This window comes from Phocoena phocoena, chromosome 19 (genome assembly GCF_963924675.1).
Source record: "Phocoena phocoena chromosome 19, mPhoPho1.1, whole genome shotgun sequence".
Classification (NCBI taxonomy): domain Eukaryota; kingdom Metazoa; phylum Chordata; class Mammalia; order Artiodactyla; family Phocoenidae; genus Phocoena; species Phocoena phocoena.
The window spans coordinates 49,184,223-49,205,385 of record NC_089237.1 but is presented as its reverse complement, the minus strand read 5'-3'; the positions used below and the strand labels follow the sequence as shown (position 1 = coordinate 49,205,385).

Here is a 21,163-nt window from a genome sequence, read left to right as displayed (position 1 = left end):
CTGCCCACTGCCACACCCCCGCTCCACACCCAGCCAGAGCGTGGGTCGCCTGTCCGCGGGGGAACAAGGAGCCTGTCCCAGGGAGGCACTGAGGGTCCCAACAGGGGGATGGGAGGGTCAGCTTGAGGACAGGAAGCAGGCTACAGTCAGGGGTCAGACTTGGGCCACAGATCAGCATGGGCTGAAAATCAGAACTCAGATGTTGGCCTCAGTTTTTCTATCTGTAAAATGAGGATAAACCCAAAGATCTCAAAAGCCTCTTTGGATCTCAGAAGCTAGGGCTCCAGGGCACCCTGGTCTAGATCCTTCTGGAAGACCCCAGCCTCTCTCCAGGCAGGGACCAGGACAGGGAGGTGAGGGCAGGCTGTCGTACCTGCCCACTGAAGCCAATCCCATCGGGGGATTTGAGGAACTCCATGTACACCTGGTTGGCTCGCTCGATGACGGTGGCGACTGCATCCTGGTACTGCGGGGAGGAGATGGCCAACAGGGGCAGGGCGGCCAGAGGGATGTGGTCCTGGCTGTTGCTGAGACAGCCCTCATCGTGGCTGTAGGGATTCAGGCTGCAGACAGGGGGCCAAGGTAAGCCCAGCCGGGCAAAAGAGAGCACATGCTGGCCAGGAATTGGGCGTTCGGTTCGGGAGGACACAGGCAGGAGCCGGACGAGACAAAGCACAGGCAATGGGGTGGGGGTGGAGGGAGGGGCAAGCCTCTGCTGAATCCCCTGTATGTCCATCCCGTGCCAGCCATGATGTGGGCCCTGTGCCTCTCATGACAGCAGTGCTCTCTGCCCTTTTCTGTATGGCCTCAAAGGACACCCCAGTTATGGAGGAAGCCTCTGGTGTGGATCAGGGTGGGGACATGTCATCATGGCAGACTTCCTGGAGGAGGTGAGGTTTGAACTAGGCCTCAAGAAAGGCTTTAGGGAAGCTAGAAGGGAGGTGAGAGGGCGTGCCAGGCATGGGTATCACGCATTGGCCACAGCTTGGAGGTGGGCACGCAGCTGCACGCATGATATCGTGTCCGTCTTTCTGGGGAGAGGATCAGAGCCATCAAGGGCTTTGTAGAAAGGTCTGTGACCCCAGAAAGGACTGAGAGAGCCTATCCTACAGCACCCCCCCAACCAGTGGATTGATCCTCAGCTGCTGCGTGGGCCCCTCACTTCCTGCCTCCCTCTCTCTGGGCAGCTCAGCCCCAACAGGGACGAGCTCCCAGCTGCCTGTGCCTGCCTGCACCCCACCCGTCCTACCTCTGTCCCCTGGGGCATCGGACCCAGCTGGCCGGGAGGGACAACAGAGGGAGGGACTGTCCGTCCCTTCCCCCACAGTCCAAGCTCAGGTCGACCCAGGGCCCAACAGGGACCTGACAGAATCTGGGGAAGGTGACAGGGCTCAGGGCACCCTGGACAGGAGGCAGAGACCTCATGGTGTGCCAGGCGGGCCTAACAGCCATTCCTCATCTCCAAAAGAAACACAAATTAGAGGAAACAGCCCTCAATTGCAGCCGGAGAGATTTTAATTAGCTGAGAAAGACCTCCTTCCCAGCAGTGATTAGGGGTGATCGATGGCCCGGGGGAAGGAGCTGCCTGGGGGAGAGCTAGGCTCCCTCCTGCTGTCCCCTCCAGTGGATGCTGGGCCATTCGTCTTCCTGGAGATCAGGCCCAGACTGGGTGACCCAGCTCTGGAGGTCAGATGTCCTGGGGGAGAAGGGGTAGGGGTGGGGAGTCCTGAGATTGATGATAAAGGAACACAATTAACTCCGACTATTGGCAGTGATGGACAGAGCCTTCTTTCAGCTCTGCCTCCCAAACCCGCTGCAGAGCAAAAGCCTGGAGGAAGTCAGGATGCAGATTTTAGGGCTCCTGCCCTCCAGACTCAGCCGACCCAGGGGGAGGCCTGACCGCCTAGCAGTTTAACAAAAATCACACCCCACCCGGGATCTGGGCAATTAACCAGGTTGGGGAGCTACTCTCCTTCCTGACCGAATCTCCTTCCTTCCAACTCTGGTTGGGATCTGCCCAGCCCGTGTCCTGGGAACACGGATAAATCTAGAAGGCAGAGGAGACTTTCCTTTCTCTCTCAGAGGGGAGAAGTGAGACCCCCGCATGCCCTCCCCGTGTTCCCCCCGAAGCAGCTGGACACTGAGCCCCTCTCCTTAGAGCCACACCGGATCCAGAGCACCCACTCCATCCCCCTGGGGAGTTGGCACCAGACTGGGGATCCCTCTCCACCCTCCCCAAACCCCACATGGATGGGGGCTCCTCTGCAGGAGCTATGAAAGGGGGTGAGGGGCGAGGCTGAGGTGCCACTGGCCTCCCTTTCACCCCCGCTCCAGGCTCGAGAGCCAGCCGTTTGCCACACAGGTGCTCAGGGTCTTGTTTGCCTATATCACTGCTGAGCAGCCAGGGCTCCCAGCTGGCTCCAGGCACCACCTTCAGCTGGTTCAACAGGGCAGGCATCTGGGGAGCACCTGAGGGAGCCCCCGGGTCCTGGAGAAGTGGTCAGGATCTCCCAAAGTCCCCCAGGTTCTGAGGGCCCCCAGTTTCACAATCTGTCCCGCACTGGTTCCAGGGCAGGTTCGTGAAGAACTAAGCCGTGCAATCACACAGCCTTATTCCCAGCCAGCAGGGTTCTCTTCTCCTGCCCCGGCCCACTGTCCACCAACAAGGACAGTGCCTTCTCCCCTACCAGGATGGCGATGTGAGTCTCAGCTAATGCCCGCGCCCTGCCACGTGCTTCACACGCACTAGCGCAGAGAATCCTCACAAAAACTCTAGGAGGTGGTTAATACCATGATCATCCCCATTTTACAGATAAGGAAACACACAGGGAGAGGTTAAACAACTTCCCCCAGGTTACACAGCCGGAACTCAAATCCAGGCTGACCGGAGAGCCCGCACCCTTCACAGGTTACGCTACTCTCAAAGCACACCCAAAAGTCACCTCCTCCAGGAAGCCTCCCTGGCCCTCTCTCTGAGTGTCCGCAGTGCCCTGTGCCCCCTCCATCATAGCACACATCTCTACTGGCTCTTAATCGTGTGGCTCGAGAGTGGGGCTGCCTGGGTTTGACTCCTGGGTCCACGGGCTGCGTAACCCTGGGGACATTGCTTAACCTCTCAATGCCTCAGCTTCCTTGTCTGGGCCAACGAGACCAGGGCCTGCTGAGCACAGGAAGTGGGTCTGAGCGCCACCCAGCCCCAGGCAGAGGAGGATTCGGTGCGCAAGTGTTAATCACTTTGGACTCTAGCTGACCACCTCCCACCGGTGATGCTCGTGGTTGATCGGGACCTGACACCCCAGAGAGGCCTAGGCAGGCACCTACCTGCCCACCACGTACCCACGTGGTAGGGGCGGCCCCTCCGCTTCGGCCCCCCACCAACTCCAGCCAGTCCTAACAAGCAGAAAGGGACTCACTTGGAGACGAGTGAGAAAGCCTCAGAGCAGATGGCGGGACAGGGGACGAACTTGATGAGGATGTGGCCCAGGGCTGCGGGGAAGTGGGCGCGCGTGACCTTCTCCAGCACGGAGCTGAAGGTGTGGATGTCGGCCACCTTGCAGGACGGGTCCCCCGAGCCCGTGTCCAGGATGCTCCCCCCGTGCAGCACCAGCAGGAGGACGTGCGTCTTGCAGGAGCGCTGCGGGCAGCCTTCCTAAGAGGGACATCGGTCAGGATAGAGAGAGACAGGCAATGGGGAGGTGGGGGCAGGGGCACACAGAGGATCACACACACACAGGGGGACTCTGACGGCACCTCCTGTGCATTCAGAATGAGGGGCACAGGCTGCCAGGAGGGCAAGCCCCTCCGCGTCAGGGTGGGAAGAGTCCCAAGAGACCCTTTTTGTTCATGCGGGACCCAGAAGCCCAGAGAGGGACAGGGACCAGCACGACGTCACACAGCAAGTCAAATGAAGAGCTGAGTGAAAACTGGGTGGCCTGTCTACCAGCTCGGGGCTCTTCCTGACATCCTGACCACAGAGGTGGCCCAGACACCCTCAGAAACCCACCTCATTGTCTTCGTGGATCTCGATGCTTCCCTGGGCTGGAAACCTCTGTCTTCTCAAGGAAACCCGGTACAGTTCTCCTGTGGGGTGGACAGCGGACTCAGCATCTCCAGGCCTCCCTCACGGTGACTGGATGTTTCCTGGGCCCAGCTGGCATACGGCCTGGGCTCCCAGGTGAGCTGGAATGACAGCGTCCCCAGCTCGGGAGGGTCACGCTGCCCAGCCCCTGCCGCCAACAGATACACAACCTGAAACCTTTCTCCTCCTGAAGAAAGGGAGGCTGGGGACTTTCCTGGTGGCACAGTGGTCAAGAATCTGCTTGCCAATGCAGGCAACATGGGTTCGAGCCCTGGTCCGGGAAGGTCCCACATGTCACGGAGCAACAAAGCCCGTGCGCCACAACTACTGAGCCTGCGCTCTAGAGCCCACGAGCCACATCTACTGAAGCCCGTGCGCCACAACTACTGAAGCCCGCGCACCTAGAGCCCGTGCTCCGCAACAAGAGAAGCCACCGCAATGAGAAGCCCGCGCACCGCAACAAAGAGTAGCCCTTGCTCACCGCAACTAGAGAAAGCCCGTGCACAGCAACGAAGACCCAACGCAGCCAAAAATAAATAAATCTATTTAAAAAAAAAAAAAAAAAGGAAGAAAAAGAAAGGGAGGCCAGCAGTGTGAGGCCATGATGGATGCTGTCTGTCCCTGAGGCCAGGAGGGGTGTCCCAGAAAGGAACTATTCTTCTCTTCCTCACCAGGAATGCGAGAGCAACAGGACAAATGCCATCTGGTGACTACCAGTTACGGAGGGAAACTTGGGCCAAGCATCCCTCTGAAAACAACTAGAAGAGCTGGGTAAAGTATTTTTTAAAGGTCTGTTTGAAGCGCTCGGAGTGACAGCAAGGCCTTAAATCATGGGAGGCCGGTCCAGGGAAGGTGGATCCTCTGAGAGGCAAGGCCAGCACCCAGGAGCACACTCACCATCACACAGAGATTTGGGGTGAAGCCAGCCACTGCCAGGAATGCTTTTCTTGCTTCTCTCGGCTGCCATGTCCTCCTCCAGGAAGCGCTCCTCAGATTCCAGCCCCGGCTGAGTTCTCATTCCTCTAACATGTAAACTACAGCCGAGGACCAAATCTGGCCCGCTGTCTGTTTTTGTAAATAAAGTTTTATTGGGACACAACCGACATTTTCATTTATGTATTGTCTATGGCTGCTTTTGTGCCACAGCAGCAGAGTTAAGTAATTGCCACAGAGTTCTTACAGCTGGCAAAGCCGAAACTACGGACTATCTGTCTCCTTACAGAACAGTTTATCTGATCTAACACCCGCATTTCTGAATGTCACGGCACTGGACTCTCCGGTGGAGAGGCGCCTCCAAGACATCCAACGGCCCCCTCATGGCCCACCTGGTGATGCCGGCTACACTGAGGAATCCTCACCACCTCTCCTTTCTCCCCATGAGAAGGATACTATTTTCTCTGTGTGGCTGAACCACAAAGCTAGACTGTGAACCAGCCACTTGTCTGCCTTCAAGCGGTTCATCTCTAAAGCATCTGGTTCTAGACAGGATGGCCCTTTCTCCTTCCCACTCTGCCCCCACCCCCTGCCACGAGCCTGCAGCACCCACTAGGAGTCACATCTGGGGAGGGGCCTTCCCAGGGGCTTTACAGGCAACCCTGCAGTAGGCGTGGGCGAGAGCCCTGGCCAACTTGTTTCTAAGTCAACATCTTCTCAGCCACTACTGGCCCCAGGGGAGGGAGCGTGCAAAGAATTCCAAGAGAGAAGCTTTTCTCAGTCAGCAAGTGCATTTCTGAAATATTCTGTCCTCACAGACACAACCCTGGTCTAAGGGTAACTGCTTTATGAGCTCGGAGCTGCTGCCCACACAGACAGGAAATCGTTTCCCAAATGATGGAGAGGTTTGGCTTGGAGGAGGACGAGAAAAAACTTGTTTTGAGGCCGGACTCTGCCCTGCACTTACTGAGACTCCTTCAGTGGCTCAGACTCTTCTGCCTTCATTGGAACATCCTGTAGACCTTGCCCTGGGCTTGGCTAGAAGAGGTCTGGGCCCTGCCTTCAGGACAGGATTATGCTAAAAGACACCAGTAAATGGCTCAGTTTTGTTGAGCACTTATTACGTCCCAGGCACAATGAGCTTTACAGGTACCATCTCATCTAGTCCCCACAGTTATCCTCTGAGCTGTGGTCCTCTTATTATTAGCCCCATTTTACAGATGAGAAAACTGAGGCTCAAACAACCAAGGTCACTTGCCCCAAACCGCACAACTAATTAAAGACTGAGTGAGCTGCCCCACACTCAGCAGAAGACGATGCTTGACAAAGTGGCTCCCCTCCCATCCCCCTGATCTCCACGGCTTTCCAGTGAGGCAGACACGACAATCCCCATTCTGCAGGAGAAAAAACAGGAGCACAAATTGATGTGACATCCTGAAGACTAAAGCCCCCGAGACTTCTTCCCACCGCACGTGAAAGTTTGCTAGTAGGAAACCCCGAGAGTGTCCAGGAGGGAAGCTGAGTGTCGCTTCCCCAGGACGAAGCAACCATACTTCGTGGTGTGTGCAGCCCTGGGGCAGCTGGACCAGAGGGAACCAGGAGCTGGGCAGAGCTGAGGATATGGGCGGGCAGCCTGGGAGACCCCTCACTTCTGGGGCCGGGAGAAACCCAGTTGGGACCATGGACTTTGGAGCCAGAATGCCTGAGTACAAATCTAGGCTCTTACCAGCTGTGTGCCCTGTGTCTCAGTTTCCTCATCTGGAATATGGGCATAATAATAGTAGCTACCTCACAGAGTGGTGATGAGGATAAATGAGCCCATATATACAAAGTGCTTAGGACAGGGCCTAGAACATGGTAAGTGCTATATAAGTGTTAGTAGTTTATTATTATTATTACTATTATCCAGGGTGCATCGGGGAGCACAGAGCCAGGGCCACAGCTGACACAATGGGGCTGGAGGCTGATGGGGACATCACCACCTCCACACTCCTGCCCTGCCCCCAAGTCCCTCCCTAAGCCCTGGCAGCCTCCCCAGCCTCACTGGGCTGGATGCCTGCTTGCAGTGTGATTACAGAATTAAACGCTGTGATTGCCACAAATTACCACAGCAAGGCTATAAATAAGTTGCAGGGAAGACATGAGGGTCCTGCCATCCCCTGGGTACCATGTCCTCCAGTATGTGGGGACTGCATCCTGCACCCTCACTGATTACACAGACTGAGAGCACCCGCATCCCTGATCTTCCTGTGGCCAGCTCCCTTGGGGCCCATGTGATGCCCTGGGCATCAAATCTGTGCTGCGTCCCGGCCACAAATGATGCTGAGGCAGTTCCTGGCTCAGTGGAGATGGGAGACCAGCAGGGTTGTCCTCAGCATCCCTCACCCCTTCCCTAGCCAAGGGGAAGAGTCTGGCCTCCCATGCTGTTTGAAGATGGAGACTTGCTTCCTTTTAATGCACAAAAGCCAGAAATGCTTTGCTCTGGAAGATGGAGGCGGGGAGACCTCGCCTGCCAGATCTGGATTCTGGCCCCTTGAGAGCTGACTAATAGGACCAGGGTTTCCCCATCTTCAGTCTTAGAAGAGGTCTCTGTAGACCAACAGAAAGGCAGCCTAGAACCCACCTGCCAGTACCTTGCCCACAAGGGTTCTGCTCTTCTAAGAACCAGACATTCCCACCACAATGACTGAGGCCACTGGCTCTAACTCACCCACAAGACACAACTCTTCCACTCTTCCACGCCTTTGCTCATGCTGAGCCCTCTGCCTGGGAAGCCCTTCCTCCCTCTGCAGACCAACAAACTCCTACCTAACCTACGAACCTGCTCAATCGTCACCACCTCTGGAAAGCTTCCTCAGATCTACTCAGGCAGAGACGGTTATCTCACAGGGTGCCAGTGGTCAGGACCTCGCATGACATTTTTGTGAAAACTTACTGCAAGTGAAGATCCCAGGGTACACATGACCTACGAGACATCTCTATGCTGTCAAACCCCCAGGGGAAATTGGGATCAGGGGAGCGTCATCCACCAGGAGGCACATTTCTTGAAAGTCCCCAGGGAAAGTGGTATCAGGGAACCTCTGGGAATTCTAGAGCATCCTGGCCAGGGCCTTATCACTCTGCCCCTAGAGGCTTCCCCAGAGCCTCTGGTGACAAGAGCTGCTGGCAGGGGTTCCTGGGTGGTGGGGAGCCACATTCCAGGGGCCCCAGGACCTCATTATCAGGCTGCCTGTTTCTTCCCACTTCCTGTTCATTTCTGTTTGCGTGGCGCTATTCAGGCTGGGTCCCGGCCGTGCCCAGATCTGGGGCGGGGTGAGCCCACAACTGTTTTTGTGACAAGCTCTGAGGCAGGCCAGCTACTGCAATGCCCGCTCCCAGCACCCCTGCCAGCCCTAGCACCAGGACCATGCCCCCCCCCAGCTCACCGTGGCGCCTCCCGCCACCTGAAGAATAGAGGCTATGTTTGCTTAATCACATCCTTGGAAAGGCACAAATCATGACCATCCCTTCTAATGACCGATGTGCTACACTCCTCTCAAGACACAAGCCAAGGTCGTCACCCACGCACTCGGCACCCTAAACAAAGCATCAGCCAGTTCGCCCAAAGACCCCATCTCCCTTGCCACCCGCCACTGGGACCCACAAGGAGTGGGTGCTTGGGGTGCCCCCGGGCTAAAGCTGACCCCTCAATCTTACCCGCCATTCTACCAGCCCTGGCAGTCGCCCCACCTCTCTTAGTCACTCCTGGGGTCAACTGAGCAGAGCTGGGCCCAGCTTGAGGCCACATGGCACGTCCTGAGACCTATCTGCAAAAGTATCTAATCCCTTAGAGCACACGGAAGCACACGCGTGGGAAAACACACACACACGTGTGTGTTGGCGTAAGCCCAACGGCTTGGCTATCTTGCTCTGATGTGAGATGCAAGGCATATACCTAGAAGTGTCTGGGAAGATCTAGAGCTTCATTCAGCTACAAACAGAAGGCTCAGATCACGGCCCCAATCCCCCAGGTAGACCCGCATGGAGAAGGACACACACACGGGAGACAGGCATGGACAGAGTCCTGGGATGGGAAATGAGTACCCTGGTCAGAGGGTGACCTCGGGCACCCTCCCCACGACCGCAAAATGAGGGGGTCAGACCTCATTCCCTCTTAGGAGTCAGGCAGTTGGAGATTCCATGAGTCCAAGCACGCTGTGTGAGCTCAAGCCTCCATACCCAGCAGAATTAGACTCTTAGACCCTAACGGGACCTGCAGGCATGATGGGTGAGTTGCTTTGAGGGATGCCAGAGGAAGGAAGAGGAACCAAGAAATGGCAGGTGGCAAATGTCACCTGGATTTTCAAAGTGGTTGATTCTATCTAGAGAGCTTCATGTCAATTTCCAGGCAAGACCTGTTGCAAATTAACGAGTGTTTGGGGACCCAAAGGAAGCAATGGTCCCCCAGAGCCCTGATAGGCTCACTTGGACATCTCTGGCCAACCCCACCTCATTGCTTGTTGGGTAGGGTCACTGGGCTGGGAGCCCAAGGTAGCGCCAAGGGCTTAGGGCATCTGGGGAGGAGAGGACACTGGCAGAAAGACAAACAGGTTGGAACCCGCAGCTCTCAGAGCGGCTCAAGGAGCGCAGGTTCATGAATGGGGTCACGATGCGGACGGGACAGTGTGAAGCAAGGGAAAGAATGGGCCCGCGCTGGATGGTTTTAAAGCTTTTTTAAAACAGTGAAATCTTTTGCCCAGTGAAATTTTCCTTAGAAACCCAATTTGCAGAACAGGTGAAAGTGGACGGCTCTGACTGAAAAAGGTTGGGGGGCCCAGAGCCCTGCTTCCTTACCCCCCCCACCCTTGACCTAGGCAGCCACTGAGGGCTCCAGAGGACAATTAAAAAGCCACCAACTTTGTTCACCAGCCAGACTCCAGGCCACCCTCCTCCACGGTGCCCCAGGCCCTGGCTTTATGCAAAAACGGCAATCTAGGTGGAGAGGGTGGAGGATGGGTTGGAGGCCTGATATTGGAAGAAAAGCACACTAAAATATTTATAAGTGGTTTCTCTGGATGGTGGAACAATGCGTGATTTTTTTAACTTTCTGCTTTTCTCTATTTTCCAATTTTTCTCTAGCAAACTCCTATTTCTTTTAGTTTACAACTATTTATGAATACATCCATTGAATGCACTACAAGCTTGTGTCGTGTTTACGATAAGAACATTTTCAACAAGCTACTAACCCTGACTCTGCTGAATGCAAACACTACAGAAAAAACAAAGTGAAATGCCCTGCCCTCTGGGAGCAGACAGCAAATGAGGAAATGCAAAAAGGAAATGACATGCTTATGGAAGGAAAGAACGAATGTGAAACACGATGAGTGAATCACCATCCTGCATTTGGGTTAAAAATCCAACTTGATATGACTTGCCAATTCCTCCTCCGTTGGTTATTGCCCAAACTTGTGTCTGGGCTGGAAGTACCAAGATGAATCAGATATATAGCAGGTGCCTTCAAGGATCTCTCAAGCCCCTAGGGTCACATGATCAAGGCCTACGTCATGTGACCCAGCCCAGTCACATGACCAAAGGCTGCAAACTGCCTGAGCCAGGGTAATGGGACCCCCAAAGGTAGTCAGCCTCTGAGGCTGCGCACACTAGAGACCATGGAATGAGGAGGGGACGTCCCCGTCCTGCTCCCTGCAGCTCAGGTCACTTTGAGGGCACATCTGGAGCCCAATAACTTGGGCAGGAAAGCTGTGGAAGGGGGCCCAGCCTGGGGAAGAGCAGGCTCTATGGGACATTTGCTCCCTGCAAATCCCAGCTAGGGGAGCCGTGTTTGGGTCACAGGAGCAGAAGACACAGTCGGGATGAACGGGGGTGCGGATAGTTTCTGAAGAGTTCGGAATTTCAGCACAACTAAGGAGATGTTTACAATAGTACAAGAGTGACCCGTGCTGGCCCAGCGGCAGGGCATTCTCTCCCCTTCAGGAGGTTGTACAAGCAAGGAGTGTAAGTGGTCACTTAGCAGGGATGCTGGCAGGGGATGTTTATCCAGGGCTGTGGGATCTAGAGGCCAAGGCCCCTCCTATGACTCCTTAAGCCTTTCAGGGTCAGAAGCCAATCAAGTCAGCCTGGATTCATCTGGCTAATGAGGCCAAACCCCAGGGGCCAACTAGCCCCCCCCAGAGTTGCCTGTCCCCACCAAGTCCTGTCCCTTGCTAGGGTCTGGGCCCCAGATCCTGCCTCTTGAAAACATACTTTTGGCCACCCCAAGGGAGCTTGGGGATAGCTCCAAGGAGCCACTCCCCTTGGGGGAACCCAGTGTCCCCATCTTGGATCAGGCCCAGGGAAGGTTTCAGATATACAACCATAAGAACCTCTCCTGCCACTACACAGTGATGCTAGAAGGGCTTGGCGTCCCCTATCTGGTGACTCTGTAATAAATGCAGTCTTCCTCAGATGGGTCTTGAGTTTCTAGTCCTCACCCAGTGTCTCAGGCAAACTTCACATTCGTCCTGAGAGGACAGGGGTGCTCTGCCCATTTTACAGATGAGAAAACTGAGGCTCAGAGAGGTTAAGTGAAGGGGTGGGGATTTGAACCCAGGTCACCCGGCAAGGGCTCTTTCATCCTCCTGAAGCATCACCCCACAAAGGCGGGGGTTAAGAATGGGGTGTTCTTGTCAGTCTTTTAAATGTCTCCATACTGGCTCTGCCAGCAGAGCCATCCCTGGCAGGGAGGGAAAGGGGAAGAGAGGCGGTTATCAGGAGCAGAAGTCTGCCTGAAACCTTTGGGTCCTACCCACTAAGGAACCCCTGTCAAGCCTGCCCTGGCCCGGCTTGGAAGTCAGCACACAGAGGAACCCCGAAGCACACTCCCCGACGGTAATCCCCTCAAAATGAACATGGGCTCCAGAAAAGGAACGGGGCAGGGCCCCTAAACATATGAAAAGGTGCTCAGCCTTAGAAGCCTAAACTGCAGGAACGCTCACTGAAATCACTCTAAAACGCCTTTTTTTTCACCTTAGCAGTTATCAACACCCAGCCGCCCAGGGTGTGGGAAAGCAACCTCTCCTCATTCATTGCGGGTGAAAGCGAAAACCAGTACAGCCTCCGTGGAGGGCAGTTTGGCAAGGTCACGCCACATACAGCATGCCCTTGACCCAGCAATTCCAAGTCCATGTGCAAAATGACATGGGTACAACACTAACCACTGCCACACTTCCTAAGATATAGACAAGACACAGAAAGCAACCTATGTGCCCATAAATAGGGGCCTGGTTCAGTAAACTAGGCCACCGTGAAATATGACACAACCGTTGCAAAGAATGGTGCCCTTCTGAATGTATTAGTGAAATACTCCGGGTATATTGTTATCTGAGAAAAGCAAGGTACAGCGTGGAAGGCACCAAATGCCCCCATCTGTGTGGGGTATATATAAAGATAGATATATAAATGAATATTTAGGGAGATGCTCATATATGCAGAGAATATCTCTGGAATGTTCTAGAAGAACCTAGTCACAATCATGGCTTCTGGGGAGAGGGAGGAACCCTCATCAGCTTCATTCCTTTAGAATTTTATAACATGTACATGTGCTATCTACTCAAGAGACAGATTAAAAATAAGAATTTTTTCAAAGGGCACACAGCAGGGTGATTAAAAGCCCTTTTGTCCCCAGGAGAAAGAGATTTGAGGAGACAGAGGTTCCCTGAGACTAAAAAGAGATTCCCCACCCTCTGCCCCAGGCTGAGGGGAGGAGACAGAACTAGGTGCGGTGCCCTCACAGCTTGGGGGACTCTCACAAGTCCAGGAGGAGACAATGATTTTCACGGTCTAGCCACCCTGTGCCCCAAGGAGCCTGGCCCCTAGGCAGACCAGGACGGAAGGGAGTACCAGGCTGGGGCCCGGAGCTCCGCAGCATCCACGAGTGTGGATGGAGAGCTTCCTGCACACATTCGCATGAGCACACAGTTTCCCCACCAGGGTGGCGGGGAAGACCCCTGGGGGCTTTGGAACAAGGGCAGGAATATGAGGAAAAGGGAAACCCCTGGAATCACAGAGGGGGCCCAGTCCAGCTGGATGGGTATGCAGAGTCGAAATTACAAAGGGGCTTACAGAAAAATAAAGGAAAAGGTGGTTCGTTCACGTATAAGTCAGTGGACTGTGCAGTATGGTCTCCATTCGTCCCTCCAGATCCACCTCCACCATCCCCAGTGAGGCTCCCTCCCTGCCGGCTCACCACGGGCTATCCCTCTCCTGTCCCTGCCCAAGGCCAAGCTCCTGCACAGGTGGGGCAGGGACAGAGGGGGAGGCTCTCCACGCAGCGCAGCGACCTTCAGGGCTGGGAGTGGCCCAGGGCATCGTCCTGTACCTGGCGGGTTTCCTTTGCCTGAGATTGAAGAAACCCCTGCTGGACTCTCCTCCAGTCAGGCTGCTCAAGAGCCTTCCTTTTCCTGCGAGAACCCCCAGCCAAATCATGACTAGACTCTAACTGCCCTACAAAAATCTTATCATGTCAGCCTACACTGTCCCTTCCTGCGGCTTCCCCATCCTGACCAAGGCCCGTGTGGTCTGCCCACGGGCCCGACTCTCCACTCACCTCTCCCACCAGTCGCCCCACCCTCTCTGAGCTCAACCACGTCGGCCTTTTTGACAGTTGTCAAGGATCTCATGTCCCTCTCGCCACAGGGCCTTTGAACATCCTGTTCCCTATGCCTGGACTCTTCCTCTCACCCTCTGTGCCCAGACAGTCCCTACAGAAACCTCAGTGTTCCTTACTCCTGGGGGCCTTCCCTTCTTACTCTCCTCCTCCCGAAAGCACCATGGCTTTCTGTGTCCTAGGACTAATCCTTATACTTTTAGTTTTGTGGTTATTTCATTTGTCTTCCCCTCCTCTAACCCCCAGATTGTAAGATACTTAAAGGCTGGAACTGGATTTGTTTTTGTTCCATTTTATCCCCAGAGACTATTAAGGTGCTGGCATATAAAAGAGACTCATTAAATATTTTTCAAACAAGTGAATGAACTAATAATTTGTTCCTATTTTGTGCCCCTACACGTGTCAGAAGCTGCACACGTCCCTGGCAATGCAGACGCGGCACAGACTCACACAGATGCACACGGAGCCTTGTGTAGATGACTGCATTGACGTTTGGACACACACACTAACGCACACACACAAATGCGCAGGCACACGTTTCCCTGTGCGCGCACACACACACAGGAACGGACCGTGCCAAACATAGGCATACGCGCACGCACGCAAGAAAAGTGCTCCCAAGGCGGACGTCTGCCACCCTGAGCTCATTAAAGCCGCTAAACATAGCCCGTCTGCAGCTGTGCTCAGCAAGCTGCCCACACAGGCCAGGAAAAGACACCAGTTACCAGGCAGAGGAGTGGGGAGGCAAGCCGTGGGCAGGGGTTTGCTGGGGAGGCCATGGGGCCGAGGGCATGCGGGAGGGGTAGCCCCTTGGCGGCTGGTCTGGATCTTCAGAGCTGCTCCTCTGGTCCCTAATCCCAGACAGTGGGACGTGAGGCCAAGCCACACCCCCATGAAAGCATCCTCATCTTGCCCCTCTGCCTCTGTGGGACAACCGCACAGGTTTTTCTGACAGTTATTGGGGTCCAGGAGCCAAGCTCAGTCCAGGACCAGGGACTGGAGCCAGGATACAGCCTGGGACAAATCGGGGCTCTGTGGGTGCCTAGGGTAGAGGCTCAGTCTGGGATGAAGAATCAAGGGTCCTTCTGGGGCCAGGATTGGGACTCAGTCTGCACCATTGTCGAGGACGAGAGAAAGTTCAGAGACCCACTGCTCAGCCCGCTCTAACAAACAGGCACGGCCACGGGCAGACCCTCCCCACACTGGGGGCACCACTTGCTGCCCCCACCCCTGCATCTGAAGCCTGGCACTGGCCCTGAGAAAGCCATCTGACAACCACAAGTGTAAGTCACATGAGCAGGTCGAGTTGTACTCCACACAGACTGGGTCCCACTCGGAGGGCCCAAGAGCAAGTCCTCCTGTCCTGGAATCTGCACCCTCCTCCCGCCCCCCAACACAACCAGGTAGACGCGAGGCAGAGAAAGTCTCTCCAGCCCCCCCGACACACACAGGTGGACGCGAGGCAGAGAAAGTCTCTCCAACCCCCCGACACACACAGGTGGACGCGAGGCAGAGAAAGTCTCTCCAACCCCCCGACACACCCAGGTGGGCGCGAGGCAGAGAAAGTCTCTCCAACCGCCCGACACACACAGGTGGGCGTGAGGCAGAGAAAGTCTCTCCCGCCCCCCGACACACCCAGGTGGACGCGAGGCAGAGAAAGTCTCTCCAACCCCCTGACACACACAGGTGGACGCAAGGCAGAGAAAGTCTCTCCCGCCCCCCGACACACCCAGGTGGGCGTGAGGCAGAGAAAGTCTCTCCCGCCCCCCGACACACCCAGGTGGACGCGAGGCAGAGAAAGTCTCTCCAACCCCCCGACACACACAGGTGGATGCGAGGCAGAGAAAGTCTCTCCCGCCCCCCGACACACCCAGGTGGACGCGAGGCAGAGAAAGTCTCTCCAACCCCCCGACACACACAGGTGCACATCCTGGACCCCAAGTTTCTGGGGAGCTCGTGGAGCTGGCTCTTGAAGGGGGTACCTGTGTGACACAGGGGACAATGGGGCACCTCCCCAGATACCTAGGGTGACCAGAAAGGAGAAACTTCAGGAAAATGGGAGCTTAGACATGGGACTGAGCTCTGGAGATGGAGGGGCATGGAGACCTGTGTGTGAGCACCTTCCTTGGAAGGTTATTTACCCCTGGTCTTTACCTTCTCAATGTGACACAGCTGTAATGATTGCAACCTTTCCCAGCATCCAGGTGGCCGTGAAGGTCAGTGTGCAGCGCCCTACACGCTGTGAAGCTGCTGAGAGGGGAAGGGAGGGGGATGGAGAGAGAGAGGCAGCCACGGCCCTCCTGGGAGAGTCTGCTCCTCCCTGGAGATGGAGCCGGGGGACAGAGGAAGGAGAGTTTCTACACCCACTGAGCCGACAGCTGTGCCCTCAGCCTCCTCTGTGATGACAGTAGGTCCTGGCAGGGAGGGGCAGATCCAGCTCCCAGATCCAGGAAGCGATGAATGGAGTAGAGGGCAGAGGCCGACAGGGCTGGGTCCCAAGGGCATCACTCTGGAGCCCCAAGTCCTTCCTACCATCTGCTGTGGAGCGGGCTGCTAGCGCCCCCTCCACGGGGCTGGATGCACTGCTCGAGTTTTCCAACTAGCTTAAGAGAAAACTGTGCTTGGAGTCTGCACGCTCCTTCTAGAAGGCGGTCTGGAAAGGAAGGGGAGGGCTGGTGGGGAAGGTGGGCAGGCAGGTCACGCGGAGGCCCGTCTCATCCTTTACTGGAGAGGAATCACTAGGGGGCAGCAGGAGGCCATGAGGACAAGTCTGCCTCCCGCGAAGGTTTCTCTCACACTCTGGAGGAAGAACCAAAGTGGGAGAGACCGGAGGCAGGGAGGCCAGCATGGGAGGATGGATCCATCCAGAAGAGAGAACATGGTGGCCTCGGCTGGAGGAGGGATGGGTTATGGAGTGGGTGGAGGCACGAGAGATCTGCTGGGGGTACAATGGATGCTCTCAGGGGTCTGATCTGACTCTGGAAGGTGGCAGAGAAGGGGAAGCTCAGAAGGACGCCCAGGTGTCTGGCGTGAGTTTGCGGAAAGTGGCGCCATTCACTTTGCACAGAAGAACAGGAGTGAGGTTCAGTGGGCAGGTAGTAAGCTCCCCGAGTCCTTACACCCAGCACCACGTCACGTGCCAGAAGTGCTCTGTAAACGTCGGCTCTGCTGTGGAGTAGCGTGAACACGGCAGAGCAGCCGGACGTGCAGGCAAAGGAAACCAGGAGACAGAGGCAGCGACGGAAACTCAGAGAGCGCCAGAATGTCAGAGCTAGAAGGGGCTCTACGCACAGACGGGCCAGGAGGCCGGCCACAGGCAGGAGCTGAGGCTGCACAGCAAGCTAGCTGGAGGGGTGGGGGGCCCAGGTCTCCTGCGCCCCGGTCCGAGCCCCTCTCTCCCCTCTGCCTCCACTGGCCCCCCCGTACTGGCTCCCTAGGCTTCCTCAGGTCTGGTTCCAAACGGCAAGCACAAGCCAGAGGCAGCAGGCTGTCAGCGCACCTGTGTAGCTGCAGGATGAAGGCTGGGCTGCCTGGGAGAGGAGAGAGGGTTCCAGGACACCCCCGGAGTGCCCCACCCACAGTCACTGCAGACGAGGCCTTACAATCCCATGCCTGCACGTGAGCTGGGAGGCCCTGGAAGACCCCTTTCCTGCACTCCCAACCCTTGTGGCCAGCTCAGGAGGGCTCCCTGGGGACTCAGACTGTGACAGTGACAACAGAGCCAGCCACAGGACCAGCAGAGCAGGGAAAAGACTGGGCTCTGTAAGATGCCGAGATTCACCCCCGCGCCTGCACCAGGTCTTCCAAGGCTCATCCAAAAGCCAACAATAAGCGAGAACCACGCAACGCTTCCTATCTGCGAGGTGCAGGCCTTGGCACCCACGTGCGTTACCTCTATGCCCTCAGCGACTGTCGAAGCAGACATTACGATCATCTTTCCACAACTGAGTAAACCGAGGCCCAGAGATGTTAGGTAACTTGCCCAAAGAAGCACAGAGAGTCAATGGAGGAACTGGGCCTCGAGCCCAGGCCTGACACCTTTAAAGCTCAGATGCTATAGCACCAGTCCCAGGATTTTCTGACTCCTGGTCCAGGGCAATTTTTACCACTTCCCACCTTGTTTTTAGTGAGGTTTTGAAAACCGAGTGGAAATATCAAATAAGATAACACGCACAGAGGTGTAACATAAACGGCGGAGCGCGTCATAAATGCCAGGCATTGCCATTATTCTGTTTTTATTCAGGGTCACAGACTTTTATTTTGCCAGTTTGGGATGACAAACACAAATCACCATCAACTACCACCGTCACTTCATAAAAGAAAAAGTACTTGAATGCCATAATGTGTAGACAGGGCCAAAGTGCGGAATAAGAAGCTGTTCTCTCAACTGAATGCATTCAACGTGATGGGAAAACACGTTACAGGACTGCCGTTTGTCTCGTTGTCAGAAATGTTGGGTTCGGGCTTGGCAATCACTGACCTCAATGACCCTTTCAGCTCTGAAATTCTTCCATGCATCTACTGTTATTCTTTACTACACAAGAATATCCTTAAGGAGAAGTGGGTGACAGCCGCCGGCAATCTCATTCTGACTAAAATCTGTAACCGTGGTGTAAAAAACAGAAAACAAAAAGGCTCTGTTTCTCCTTAAACACGCATTCTTCCCCAACCAGGTCCAGAAGACACCAAACGTCTGATCAATTCATTTGTGTCTGTGGAGAACAGAGCTGTGGTTTGGCGTTTCCGAGACAGCCCCGCGGCAGGTGGCCGTGTTTTTCACTTTGAGGCTGCTGTGGTTTCTTCTTCCTAGGGGCCCAGAGGAAGCGATCTGGGCTTGGTTCCTCTCTCACATTCCTGAGGAATGGGATCCTGTGTTAAGCATGCTTTTATTTTATTATGTTTGACATCTCTGGGGGCAGCCTAGCTGGCCAGGGAGAGACTGCCCCTCCCAGGCCATGCTAATTCCTAGAGATAATAAACAACTCACCCTAGAACGCACCTTTCACATGCAAACCAACCAATCCTGGCTCCTCAGCTCCAACCACCTCCTTTATCTAACTCCCACACCCCAGGCCAATATCCCCCCCTGCCCTAAATCACCCTGGGGCCAGGTGCCCGACACCTAGAGACCGCCCCTGTGGCCCGGAGCCTGCGACATTATTCAATCCAGCCAGTCCTCAGCTGTCTCCCCTGCCCTGACGTGCCTTTCCCACGGAAAACACAATCCAGGCTCTGGGCCAGGCCTGCCCCATGCACCTTTTGCCTGCCTCACCCCACCCCCCGCCCCCGACCAAACCTGGTGCTTCCCCCGTGGCCCCTGCCCTGGGGAAGTGTAAATAATAAAGTCTTCGGTCCATGGCTTTGATCTCTCCCATCTTCACTCAGTCACCTCTATAAATCAAAATCCCGTGGGTACATTTCAACACCCAGCCCCCCCTGCTGCTGAGCTTGGTTCCTCACATCCTGTAAGGACACAGGAGAGAGAACTGCCCCCCTCTCTGCACTGCCCCTCCCCTTGCCCGGTGCACTTATGGCCTGAGTCTTGTGGGGGGCACGCCCCTCTCAGAGACATTCATGGCGCCCAGCCCCTGAGGGGCTTCATCTATGAACTGCCACCAGATGTTTGAAGCATCGAAATCTTCTCCAAGGCCTGTGCACCTACTCAGGCCGTGGGAAGCTGGTGCTACAGGTACCCCTCCTGTTAGCTGACGGATGGAAGAGCTTGGAGGAAGAACTCAAGAAAGGCTTCAGCCTGGGGAGGGGGTGGGCAGAGTGGGCTGCAACCACAGACCAAAAGAGCAGGAGAGAGAAGGAAGGAAAGTTCTGAGCCCACCCTCCCCCAGATACACACACAGACCCCAGTCCCCAGCCCTGTTGGCCTCGTGCAGAACTCAATACTGCCAACAGCAAAGACGTCCAGCTCAGACAGTGCCCATCAAGTGCACCCCAAACCTCCAGGGAAGATGCCCTGAGGTCACTGTGCCAGAAACTGACATCTTTACCAAGTCTCTCCTGGGTCTAACCCTGTGCTCGGCCTCTTGAGAAAACACAGGCAGAAGGAAATCTGAGACACCTGTATCATACGAAGGACACGAGGACTTGGGAGGTCCCGCTCTGCAGACAAGGCCTCTGAGTCATGGGACAGAAGGGTCATGACCCCTGGCACAGCCTCGGTTACCGTGTCACCAACTGTGGTTCCTGGAAGCTGTGTCACCCAAGATAGATGGTCTCAACGGCTCAGGAGGGCTTGCTCCCCTTGCCGGTGCCCCCCTCTGCCCACAGGCAGACCACGCACGAGGCTTTCCACGGTTCCACCTGCTCTGCCGCGCTCAGCCTCCTGGCCCATCAGCCTCAGGCCCCTCTCTCTGGCCCTGACCCCCGAGCTGCCCAGCGTGTAGGAAGTTGGGAACCCGTGAAGCTCAGCTCCTGGGGCAGAGAGTGGCCCCGGCCCTCCGATCCCGCACAGTAGTGAAGACCCTACCACCTGAGTGGATGAGGGATCCCCCGGCCCAAGGAGCCTGGACCCATCCAAGGTAAAGAAAAGACTCCTGGGGGCCAGGTTTAACTCACGTTGCTTCTCCTGGAGGATGCTGGATGTGCACGGCACGCTCGCTTCTCCTGCAGAAGAAGAGAAGAGAGGTGAGCAGACTCCGCATCACTGTCGGCCAGACCCTGGGAGGCCACTGTGGCCCCACTGGCCCCTCCTGTCCAGCTGCCCCTCCCAGAGCCAAGGGCTGGAGGTGAGCACCAGGGAACCCCCAGCCCCTCACGCCCTGCCCTGCCCCTGCCACACCCAGCTCTCGGCTCTTTATACCCTTTCTACACGACAAAGCCCGAGCCCTGATGCCACTGCCTGGGGAGGCGTGTCCTGGCCACCTTCTTGCCTCCGCCCACCTGCATAAAGCAGCCGCTTGTCTGGGGTGGCCCTTTTCTACACTTACTCTCATCTCTGAGGGTCACCGCCGCCCTGCAGACAACTGGAAATCTCCGCCTCTGGGCCAGCCTCTAGTCTCCTAAGTCCTTGACCCACGTCCCCCACCGCCTCCTGGACCTCAGCTCAGCAGGTAGCGCATGCGCACCAGGACCACAGAACTGCCCCTGTTCCCAAGTCCCCACCTCAATGAAGGCACCACCTTCTCCCCAAGCCTGGGAATCAGCCGTGACCCCTTTCCCTGCCTCGTCCCCACTTTCAGTCAGTCACAGAGTGCTGGGGCCATCTGCCTCATTCTCTCCTCCTTACTCTCTCCTTCTCCACCGGATTTGGACTCCCCAGTGGAAGGGGTTTCTGTGCTGTTCACTGGTGTGTTTCCAGGCCTAAAACAGTGCGTCTCAGTCAATAACTGTTGAATGAATAAATGAAACACAAACACATACACACACACACACAAATACATACACACAAATACCCACAAACACATACACAAACACACACACACACACACACACACACACACACACACACACCACTCCCCAAATACAGAACTCCATCCCGTCTCCCTGGACTATTG

At 55.8% G+C, this 21,163-nt stretch overlaps 1 protein-coding gene across 1 annotated transcript in view; it reads right to left on the bottom strand.

Annotated features, from left to right (window-relative positions):
* Window positions 1-21,163, bottom strand: part of PITPNM3 (PITPNM family member 3) — an 87,782-nt gene that overhangs the window by 20,490 nt on the left and 46,129 nt on the right. The window contains exons 9-12 of the mRNA XM_065898051.1: window positions 20,226-20,273; window positions 4,004-4,080; window positions 3,414-3,649; window positions 374-563 (exon numbers count right to left, since the gene is read on the bottom strand). Coding sequence (XP_065754123.1) covers window positions 374-563; window positions 3,414-3,649; window positions 4,004-4,080; window positions 20,226-20,273 — 551 coding nt within the window. The remainder of the gene's footprint in view (window positions 1-373; window positions 564-3,413; window positions 3,650-4,003; window positions 4,081-20,225; window positions 20,274-21,163) is intronic.